Below are 12126 nucleotides of genomic sequence, written 5' to 3' on the forward strand. Positions count from 1 at the left end.
TCCCATATCATCTTTTGCTTAGACAAAACGAATTACTATCCCAGGAGCTAGAAACTCATCCTACACTAGGAGAAACATCCCAATCCAGGGTGACAGGGTTCTTAAAGTGGAAATCAGCTCCTCCAACTTCCGTCTTTTGATCCTAGATCTGCTTATTCCAATTATACACAGAATAAGGCTCCTTATTCCTCTCTCAGTTCAGTAAAAAATTAAGATTTTCATGGACTCCTAGAATTGTAAAGCCAAAGGGGAATGTAAGAGATCATCTCTTTCAAACCCCTACATCCGTTCAGGAGTGAAGCAACCTGTCCAAGTCACACAGTAGTTAGAATTGAGCTGGACTCCTCCACCGTCTCTTCCCTTACCTGCTGAACAACTCAGTGTGTCAATTTCTTTTTACTTCATGTAGTCAAATCACGCCCCTACTTTTCCAACCATTCTACTGCCCTTCAGGATTTTACTAGTCAAATTGTTAACTTTACCTGGAAACAGTTGTGGAATGACTGCCATTAACAGGGTCATATGAAAAACACTTGTTTATCAACATTTATATGCTTTATTGAAAGTTGACAAGTGCAACAGTTAAATACAGTGACACCTTACAATTGTGTAGAGAACATGCACAGAAACATATGCACATAACTACTATACAGGTGATATGCAGAAACCCCTACTGAGAAATCCATTAGCTAGAACTGAGCATTTTTCAAAGTATTCAACCAGCTCAATTGAAAGACTTCAGTGAACAGGGATTTACTTCAGCGTATTCAGCAGCTAGATTTCAGATTAAACAAAGTGAGTAACTGTGCCAAATTCTTAAAATTTCTTTAGGTGTGGTTTTTGTCATGTAGCAGTTTTTATGTAGATCTATATATAAAAGTCCACACCTCCTCAGACAGCCAATGAAACATCTAAATTTCAATCTGTACAACCTAAATAGTAGTTACAGTCCTCTATTGTACAAAATAGTTACACTACGTACACAAATATACAATAAGCGAAACAACCTTCATGGTAAGATAGCCTAGGTCCCAGCTACCTGTCACCATTTTGTCACTCTCATAGTTTTGTGTCATCCACTGTTTGAGAAGAGGCACAGTACTATTGTTTTTTATGGATTTTGGTGACAGTCGTCAAATCTGTACAGTGAACTCTGTTCCCCCTCATTTTAGTCTTTTTACCCTCCTTTCAAGTTCCTCCTGGGGGGAGGAGAGGAGAGAGGCGAGTCCAGTGAGGAGCTCCATCGCTTCACAACCCCATGTAGGACATTAAGCGCAAGCAGGAGAGCGAACCCTTGGAAGTGAGGGGTAGGGAGCCGGAAGGGATGGAAAGGCACACAGCTCCTGAGCATGAATTAAACCATTTCTCAGATATCTGCCAAGCTGCATGAGGTCCCAGTATATCCATGCTAATTCTCGGATTAACCTTTACTTCACCCAACTAAGAAATTTCTCCAAGTCATAAGCATATGAGTGTTTAATACTGGAAAAGAGATAATGGCATATGTCAGTCTCACGTCTCTTTCGCAGCGAGCAATGAAATGGGTGACTGTGGAGGCAGATTCTCCCTAGCACATCTCCGTCTGTTCAGTTCACACGCAGCAGCCAGTTCTGCGGGGGCATAGGCAGCTATGCAGTTGGTCCTGAGCCCTGCGATGCTGGCTGGGCTGGGGGCTGTGTGGTGCCCTGTGGCTGGGTGGTGGCAGGGGGGGAGCCAGTCTGCAGCTGGGCCTGAAACTGGGCAAGCTGCTCAGGACTGGCCAGCGTCTTCAGCAGATTGTTCTCCTGCTCCAGCTGGGAATTCTTCTCTATTAGTTCTTTGATTTGCTCTTTGAGGACCTCCACTTCTTCTCTGACCGCATACATCAAATGGCTTTTCACTAGATCCTGGAAAGAAGAGAGAAAAGGTTTAACTCGTTATTTGGTATTTTCTGGACTCTTTGAATTTCCAAGACATTATTTTACATGGATCTCCCTATTTACATACTCCGCCTTTAAAGTTGGTTCACTGACACTTGGGGAAATCTGAATACAACCATGACTGTACAATACTTGAGTTTAACGTATAAATGATCAAGCTTTGTAAAAGTCTGTGCTTCTCTGCAGACGTTGGCCAGAAACGCCCAAGCCCGGCTTCCTATCTGAGACTGGGCCAGAGCCGGGCGCTGGGTCCCCGACTGAGACCAGCGGCGGGGATGTCCAGGCCACAGCGCGCCCACCGCGTCCCCGCCCCCAGGCCCCGCCCCGCGCTAGAACGGAGCCGCCTCCTTCAGCACCGGCTGCAGCCAGTTCCTACCGAACATGTTGCCGCATTTTCTTCCCTCCACCCCGCCCCCGCTTTTCGTGATTAAGCTGACATCACAGAAACCTGGGCAGACGTCGCAGCCAATGGGAGCCCGAGTTATTTATAGCTCCGAATTAAAGGTTCAGAGTTTGCCTAGCAACAGTGGGCAGAGAATCCCGTGAGAAGAGCCACAGGCGCTGCTCCAATAACAAAGAACGGCCAAGGCGGAAATAAAAAATAGGAGAAATCCAGGGGCAGGCTAAGAAAACAAAACTTTTTCTCTGATTCTTCTTCATTGTGAAGGAGCCCACGCCACCGGGGACCCGTTTGTGCACCGTCTAGAAGACCCTTATCCAGGATCCCGACTTCTGGGGCCCTCCCCACCTCCCGGCTCCCTAGTAAAATATTAGGATTCCTAGTAAAGCCACATCGCTAAAGGTGTGCTCACGACCAGCCGAAGGAGATACTTGGCCAGCGCTTCCCTAATAAATCCCCAGCAAAAAGGGTCACCGTGAGGAAATCCCCTCGTGTGAAACCAGTCCGGGGAAGAAGACCATTTAATACCGCAGGGCCCCCTTCTCCCTTCACGGCTGCCGTGGTAGGTGGCTCCACGCTGGCCGAATGGAGACAGTGCCGGCATTTCTACGCGCATCAAGAGCCATCAACATCATCTGAACTTAGGGATGCACTGGTTCCACAAAACATCTTATTTTTGTGCTGTGCCCACATTTGGTATAAATGATTTTTCATCAGTACATACCATAGCTTGCTCGATTTTGTTGTCAATAGCTACCACACTTGCACCAGAGGAGCTGAAAAAGAGGGAAAAAGGTCATCGACAAATGGAATTTATCTTAAGCGTCCAAGATAAAAAGGATCTCTCAATTTTGTGGTGTTGCTAGCATCATATTTTGAATATTCTTTAACACTATGTAATGTATCACCCTCCAGAAAATGCCAGCCCCTCTCTTACTAACGAATATCCAGGCATCTCCCTATTTTAGTAAGCCACAAAGGACTAAATTACATAATGTGGGGAAAGCCTGTTCTCTGGCCAGACTTGCAAAAATAAGGTTTTTTAACATTTCGAAAAACAACATCCATGTCACCATAATCTCTCAGCAATGGACAAAGGAATTCGCCTGGCTATCTTTCACCTGTATTATTATAAGTATCCCACGAATAAATTTAAAGAAACTATCTTAGCCGACATTTACCTATTATCAAGTCTCACAGAAGCGTTTTCAGTCCCCAGCAAGGATGACAAGAAAGAAATTGAAAAATGTCTCAGTTGGTAAACTCCTAGATCCATCGCCACTGGTCTACACCATTGGGATTTCATGCAATTGCAGCCAAAAACACCCTCGTGGAAAAAAAGAGGGAACACCAGCAGCCTTGTATAAGCTAGATAAAATCTTCTGGCTTTCCGCAGCCCAGGGAGAAATACAAAACGGCAGCCCTAATTTAAAGAAACCCAGCTTCTGGGGCTTGATGATCCCAGGAAGATGCGGATCCCAGGAAGATGCGGATCCCAGTGCCGTGCAGAGGCGCTTCTCAGATCCGCAGCCGGGCTCCACTCAGCTCTAGACCAGGACTCCCAGTCTTAGTGCAAAATATATGCAGGAAAAGAGCTGCGCCGATTGGCCGGCACGCCACTGGGGCCGCCCCCTTCTCCCTTCCCATTCTCCCTTCCTGGTCCTCCCGCTTGCCTGCTTCCCCGCCTCCCCCCACCCCCCCACCCCCGCCCCCATTCTCCAGATCCCGCTCGTGGGGTGGGCTGGCCTGGCGCGGGCCGTGCTCAGAGGGAGTGGGGTGCTGGGCTCGGAGGTTTCCAGGGCGGCCTCAGAACACTGGGCCACTGCTTTGGCAGAAAATGTGGAGGGTCCCTGAAAAATACTATGGGGACCCCCGCACGTGCTTACGTTTAAGGGAGTCAGACCCCGGTTCCCGGAGCTGTGCCCCGCGGCTGCTTAACGGCGAAAGCTTCCTATTTGTAACCAGAACCGTCTGAGCTACTGGGCATGCCCAGTCCCACCACTGTAAGACTTGCAAGAGCTCGAGTGTCTTGATTTCAAATTATCTAGTTCTTACCGGCAGCGGTACTGGGAGGATTTTATAGACAGTTTTATTTTTAAAGATAATAATCATCCTGCAATCATACTATTTTTTTAATTTTAGAGGGAAAAAATCACATTTGCCCTTTGAGAGATACTACCTTTCGTTTTATAGAAACAAAACAAAAAACATTATATATTCTTTGCTAGGCATGAGGGAAAGACTCCAGATAAAATCCAGGATCTTCCCCAAAAGCCCCTAGAGCCACAAACCTTAAAATCACATCTCCCTATTAGCACCTTCTCCCCAGTAATTAAATATGCCTTCTTCTATTTAGACCCAGAAAAGTCAATCCACAGGTTGAATTCCACATAGATCTATTTTTAGTTAAGTCCCTAAGGCACGTTTTTGGAAGCTGAGTGACAATTCCTCTAAGACTCAATGCCTCAATCCTATGAGCCTTCTTACATCAGAGAGATTGAAATATTGAAAGTATGTATTCAAAGCATACAAATCCTTGAAGTTAGTCTCTTTGCCCATTTGCAGTGTCCAGAACCAGAAAAGGGAGGATATAATGGTGGTTAAAAATAGTTAAGCAGCCAATAGATGCTGTAGGCTCACCTCTGTTTCGCCCTCTTGGCCACACTGACCAAATAATCCCCTTCTCCAAACCAAAAGTCGAGAGATGTGGGTATAAAATAGCTTAACCCTTTCAAAATTTCCTATATTAATTTAAAATACTTGCAGGGATGCATCAATTAAGGCTACAATTTAATATACTAGAAATCTAAGCCCTGAAGTTTGCTAAATTATAATAGAACATAAACAGTTTCCAAGTCAATACATGCGAGAAAGAAAACTTAACCTCTACAATACTGCCCTCTAATGGCATAATATAAAAACCAAAAAATCTACAAAAGTACTTGGGGAGACCTCTCTAATCTGTAGATAAAATTGTGTCATCACAAATAATTCCAACATAAAATCTGACCGTAGAACATATATATGTAATACACGCACATGCACAAACACACACAGTCTTCTCTCCCAAATAAGCATCTTTCCTCAAGCAGCATCCTTTCCTAAAATTGCCATCAGAGCCATTTAGACAGTTTTTAAGTTGACTCAATGCTGGTAGTGGGGGTAGATTTGGTTTTCAGAAACTGTCCAAAGTTATTAGGAACCAGACCAGATCTGGTGAGCACAGTAAATGATGAAGACCACAATTCTCTTTTGGGTTAAAAACCAAAGTGTGACTAACTATAAAGTGATGAGATTCCCTTTTTACTGAAAGGTTCATATTCTCCAAATTTTAAGGCTTGGCTTTTGAATAACAATAATTGTTAACATATTTATAATTTATAAAAATTACACATATTAACTCATATGATGCTTTAAAAAAACACCCATTTCCAATAAAAGGAGACTAAGTAGAAGCTTAGAAATCGTAATTATTTGGGAAGCTGGCATGTAGCCCCCATGTCTATGAATGCTAACCAGAATATTATTTACTACATGATAGTTTCTATATTTTGAAAGTTAAAGTTATACCTAAAACTATTTGTATGCTAAATTCCATTTACATATTTTAACTGAATGCCAACTTCATAAAAAAAAGGGTATTAAAGCACCATTTAAGCTATAAAAAGAGCTTTAAAAAACAAAACTCTAAGGTCATATTAAAAAAATGTTTAAATTCCCAGCTGGAGTTTTAAAAAATTACTAAATTAACTGAATTTATTCATGCTGTTCTTCAACATAAACAGAAAGCTGTTTTTATTTCAATCATTTTAACTGATCATCCATTGTATCAAGCAAGAGAAGCAAATATAAGCAACCATAGTCTATTTAACCCATTTTCCTATTGAAGGACATTACAGTTATTGTTAATACTTGGATATTTTAAATACAATTGCAAAGAACATCCTTCTACATACATCCTTGAACATGTATGTGTGTGTGCACACTTCTGGAGAATTTGTTGAGCCAAAGGATATGCAACTAAAAAAATGATTAGAAATCTAACCTTTTCATATATTTCACATAAATATGCTAGATTCCTTTAAAACTAGACTTTTGTATGAAAACTGAAAAGACAATTTGAAAAAGAAGGCAAAGGAAATGTAAAGCTCCATGGAGGGAAAGCCCTTGGATCAGAAATGTCTGTGGCACAAATGGCTAGAATTACATTCAAAGACTCTTCTAATTGCAAGACAAACGATCCATATGTCTGGTGCCTCGTCAGAGCTCACTGAGACTTGCTGACAGGGCAGAGAAAAATATTACAAGTCTTCCAGGAGAGATCCTTAAAGCCATGGACCAAATAAGTCGATTTCAGGCACTGAGCAAAGATCAGGAGGTATCACCTCAGTGGGAACTCATACACATTAAACAGCCTGGACAATTGAAATTGAGGTATTTTCTGGTGTTGTCTGCCTAAAAGCCTTTTTACATAGATTCCAATTCAACCGCTACTGCATATTGGTAGCAAGCATGACAGGATAGGAAAAGAGGAACAGGCCTGAATGGTTCTGGTTCCTGTAACATGTGCTTTTCTTCCAAACTTAATCTGACTTGGCCAACACCGGTACAGTTGGGGATTCAGCACTCAAACACAGTAACCTCTTTCTCCCCCTATCCAAACTCCTGCCAGGAGTTTGCAAATCTAAAACTGCCAGGAAAGAAGCGAAGGCACATTACCCTGTACCTGACCAAATTGCTGCGGTCTAAGGACTCCCACGTCACCTCCATTTTTCTAGTTTACTCTCACTAGGCATGGGAATATACTTACCAGGTTTAACAAATGAAACTACAAGACTATCAGTTAAATGTGAATGGCAGATAAACAACAAATAATGTTTTAGTGTTGGGTCCCACACACTGTCAAAACAAGAAGAAATGCCGAAGAAATGGCTATTAAATTCAACCACATTTTACATTTCCTTATCTCCACAGAAAGGCTGGTTGGAAAAAGCTTCCAAAAAGTGTAACAGTGGCCGGGTGTGAGCGCGATGGCTCATGCCTGTAATCCCAGCACTTTGAGAGGGTGAGGTGGGCAGATCACTTGAGGTCAGGAGTTCAAGACCAGCCTTGCCAACATGGTAAAACCCCGTCTCTACTTAAAAAAAAAAAAAAAAACAAATAAATTAGCTGGGCGTGGTGGCACATGTCTATAATCCCAGCTACTGGGGAGGCTGATGAAGAATTGCTTGAACCCGGGAGGCAGAGGTTGCAGTGAGCTGAGATTGCATCATTGCACTCCAGCCTGGGCAACAGGGCAAGGCTCTGTCTCAAAAAAAAAAAAAAAAGAATCGGAAAAGAAAAAGGATAAATCTAGGAGATCCAACATCAAAATAGGATGCATTTCTATTTTGGAGAGAGAACAGAAGGAAGAGAATTATCAAATAATTTAAGAATTGTTCCAGAACTGAAGGACAGTTAATTGAGATGATCAAATGCCCACCACAAGAAATGAAAAAGCCCTCCACCAAAGCACATCACCCTGAAACCTTAATCACTAGGCATAGAGAGAAAACACTAAAAGCTTCCAAATGGAAGAAACAAGTTACAAACACAGGGACTAGCAACAGAACCACTTTGCTGGCAGCCAGAAAAAGATGAAAAACATGTCTTTAAAATTCTGAGAGAAAAGAGTTTTTTTATCCAGAATTCTTTACTTGACCAAATCATCATTTGAGTGTAAAGGTAGAATTAAAACATTTTTAGATATTTCAGACAGCAAAATGGAGGAGCAAATCAAGAAAAAAGGCAGGCATGGGAAATAGGAACCAGGAACTCAGATACCGGAGGAAAGGAAGGGAATCAGCAGGCTGGAGTGCAGGGAGATCTCAGGGGGACTGCTGCCGGACAAGCCCAAGCCGCAGCTGGTCTGTACCTGGTCTGCAATGGTAAGGGAAGATGGAGAACTCCAGGAGGGAGAGCTTCTGTGCTAATGAACGCACAGATTACCTAACACATCTAAGCATTTGCAGGGCGCAGAGGAGCTACTGATAGGTATATGATAGATCTAATGGAACAATTAGATAAGCTCAAAGGCAGTTTTACTGAAAACAGAGCAAGGAAGAAAATGTGGAATACTCAAATAAAATTTACATGACCCATATTATTTTTTCATTTTTTTGTGGATTTGCCTTTTAAAAGTTAACTTTATTGAGAAGGTAACAGGAAGAAAAATTGCATGGCAGGAATGGTTTAAAACTGCTAAATCCTAATCTACTACAACTTGATTACCTAACATCCAAAATGGAAAAGTAACAAATAGTGTAAGTATAAATATATTACATAGAAATGTGGAGGTAAAGATGAGAAAAAACAACGAAAACTTAAAAGTGGCTGCGTCTAAGGCACCGACTGGATGAGTGAAAAAAGAGAACTGCTATTTTTTTCTATTCATTCTATTTGCTTTTTGGGTATATACATGTATTTTGATTAAAAAATTTAAATAACAAATTTTAAACACTTTAAAAGAGAGGTTTATAGGGATCTGCAGCAGTTCTTCCTGCTTCCAGGCTTCAGCAGAGCCCTTACCACACCTGCATGTGAGGAAACTACCCGAGGCTGGGGAAAGAACCACCCAAAAGAAGCAGGCAGAACAATTTTCAGAAATCACATAGGGTAAGCACCATTTGGTATTACCACCCACCAGCCTAAATGAAAAAAACTCTGTAAAAAGGGATATCAGATATTCAGAAGTATACTGCCTAAGTCTCCTTCTGAATGCTTAGAAGAATTCTAATTCTCTTCAGTCTAGGACTAATTTAAGGGAAAAATGAGTCCTAGACTGAAGAGTGTTTTGGTCCTACATAAAGCAGTTTAAAAGGAAGCCCTGAAAGGTCAAACCGTTTCCAAGTAACTTAATTTTCTCTCAAAACAAAGCTCAAGAATATTTAATAAAGTCTCTAGCATCCAATAATTCACAATGTCTGGCATCCAATAAAAAGTACTAGGCATATAAACAAGCAGGGAAATATGACTCATGAGAAAAATTAATCAAAATGACCCAGATATGACAAAGATGATTTATAGACAGGAACGTTTAGTTATAACTATATTTCATATGTTCAAGAAAGTAGAGAAAAACATTAGCATATTAAGGACAGGTGTGAGAAATGTAAGAAAACCTAAATTAAATTATCAAGGTGAAAAATACAATATTTGAGAAGAAAAATACACTAGATGAGATTAACAGTAGATTAGATAGGGCAGAAGAAGTATTAGTGATATATGAGCAATAGAAACTATCCAAAATAAAACACAGAAGAAACGTTGAATCAAAAGAAGAAATGGGCCAGGTGTGGTGGCTCATGCCTGTAATCCCAGCACTTTGGGAGGCCGAGGCAGGTGGATCTCTTTAGGTCAGGAGTTCCAGACAAGCCTGGCCAATATGGTGAAAACCCATCTCTACTAAAAATATAAAATAGCTGGGCATGGTGGCATGCACCTGTAATCCCAGCTACCTGGGAGGCTGAGGCTGGAGAATTGCTTGAACCCAGGAGGCAGAGGTTGGAGTGAGCCGAGATTGCGCCACTGCACTCCAGCCTGGGCCACAGAGCCACAGAGCGAGACTCTGTCAAAAAAAAAAAAAAAAAAACAAATCAAAAAAAGAACAAAGTGTCAATAAGCTGCGGGACAGTTTCAAGCAACCAAATATATCTGTAGTGAAATCCCTGAAAAGAAAAAAAAAAAAGAAAGGAGAGAAAACATTTTAAGACATAATGGTAATTTTCCTCACATTTTACTAAAACAATAACCTACAGATCCAAGAGGCTAAACAAACTCCAAACAAGAGAACTGTGAAGAAGTCTACAAGGTGTATCATAATCAAATTGCTTACTATCAGTGATAAAATCTTAGAAGCAGCCAGAGAAAAAATGTTATGTACAGAGCAACAAAGATAAGAATGATAGCCGACTTCTGGTTGGAAACAATGCTAGACAGAAGACAGTGCAGCAACATCTTTAACTGAAAGAAAAAAAAAAAAACCCTGTCAATCTGTAATTCTATGCCCAGTGAAAACATCTTTCAGAAATTTAAGGTGAAATTAAGACTTTTTCAGACATACAAAAGCTGGAAGGATTCATCACTGTAACTCCTTCGGACAGAAGGAAAATGATACCAGATGAAAAAACTGGATCTATGCAAGAGAGTGAAGAGCACCAGAAATGATAACTAATGGTTAAATACAAAAACGTTTCCCCCTTACTATTTAAATCTAAGATAACTGACTGTTGCCAGGTGCAGTGCCACATACCTGTAGTCCCAGCTTCTCAAGAGGCTGAGGTGGGAGAACCGCTTGAGCCTAGCTAGGAGTTTGAGGCCAGCCTGGGCAACATACTGAGGCTCTGTCTATAATAATCATTGACTGTTTAAAGCAAAAATAACAATGTATGGGAGTGTACTACAATATGTAGATGTAAAATGTATGGCAAAGATAGAACAATGGCTAAGAAGGGAGAAGGGAAGTATACTGCTGAGTACACTATGATAAAGATGTATGCTATAAACTCTAAATCTAATAAGCTAACACAGGAGGATAAAATGGAATCATAAGAAAATGTATAATCTAAAAGAAAGTAGAATAAGAGGAAAAGGGGAATAAAGAATAGAATAAAAAATGAATACCAAGATAGCAGATTTAAACCAAATGTATCAATAATCACATTAGGCTGGGTGTGGTGGCTCACACCTGTAATCCCAGCACTTTGGGAGGCCCCGGTGGGTGGGTCACTTGAGTTCAAGACCAGCCTGGCCAATATGGTAAAAACCCATTTCTACTAAAAATACAAAAATTAGCTGTGCATAGTGGCACACGCCTGTAATCCCAGCTACTTGGGAAGCTGAGGCAGGAGAATCGCTTGAACCCGGGAGGCAGAGGTTGCAGTGAGTCAAGATTGAGCCACTGTACTCCAGCCTGGGGAACAGAGCAAGACACTGTCCCCAAAAAAAAAGAAAAGAAAAAAAAAAAGAAAGAAAAGAAAACAATAATCACATTAAATATAAATGGTCTCAAGCACCTCAATTAAAAGGCAGATATTGCCAGTTTGGATGAAAAAGCAAGATACAACTATATGCTGCCTATAAGAAATATACTTTAAATATAAAAACACAAATAGGTACAATAAGAATATGGAAGAAGATATGCCACGTTAACAATAAAAGAAAGCTGAGGTGGCTATATTACTCAAAGTAGACTGCAGTGCAAAGAATATTATAAAGAATAAAGGTCATTATAATGATAAAAGGTCAATTTTATCATTATGTTCTCTGACTACAATGTAATTAAATTAGAAATCAATAACATGAGATTATCTGAAAAATACTTGGGGAAAAAATACACACATCTAAGTAACCCATGGGTCAAATAAGCAATCAAAAGGAAAATTAGGAAGTATTCTGAACTGAATGAAAATAAAAACAAGGCATATCAAAATTTATTTCAATAAATTTAACAATTTAAACAAAAATGGACAAATTCTTATAAAGACACAAACTACCAAAACTCACATGAGAAGAAACAGATAACTTGAATAGTCCTGTATCTATTTACAAAATTGAATTTATAGTTTAAACTCTTTCTATAAAGAAAACCTCAAGCTCAAATGGTTTCACTGGTAAATTCCACTAAATATTTAAAGAAAGAAATAGTATCAATTCTATACAAACTCTTTCAGAAAACTAAAGAGAGAGAGAAAATTTTAAAAAACTACTTTACAACTCATTCTATGAGGCCAGCATTCCCTAAACACTAAAGCCAGATAAAGACATTAT

General features: G+C 40.4%; 1 protein-coding gene across 3 annotated transcripts in view; it reads right to left on the bottom strand.

The window, feature by feature from the left end:
* Nucleotides 1-533: 533 nt before the first annotated feature.
* Nucleotides 534-12126, bottom strand: part of TSC22D1 (TSC22 domain family member 1) — a 153657-nt gene continuing 142064 nt past the window's right edge. For 2 of the 3 annotated variants that reach the window (XM_032150803.2, XM_058437852.1), the window contains exons 2-3: nt 3044-3095; nt 534-1886 (exon numbers count right to left, since the gene is read on the bottom strand). In XM_032150803.2, the coding sequence (XP_032006694.1) occupies nt 1629-1886; nt 3044-3095 (310 nt within the window). In that variant the 3' untranslated portion in view covers nt 534-1628. Of the gene's footprint in view, nt 1887-3043; nt 3096-3500; nt 3857-12126 lie in introns of those variants that run through there. The other variant, XM_032150806.2, reaches the window with a different exon arrangement.

This window comes from Hylobates moloch, unplaced genomic scaffold (assembly GCF_009828535.3).
Source record: "Hylobates moloch isolate HMO894 unplaced genomic scaffold, HMol_V3 SCAFFOLD_4, whole genome shotgun sequence".
In the NCBI taxonomy this organism is placed as follows: Eukaryota; Metazoa; Chordata; class Mammalia; order Primates; family Hylobatidae; genus Hylobates; species Hylobates moloch.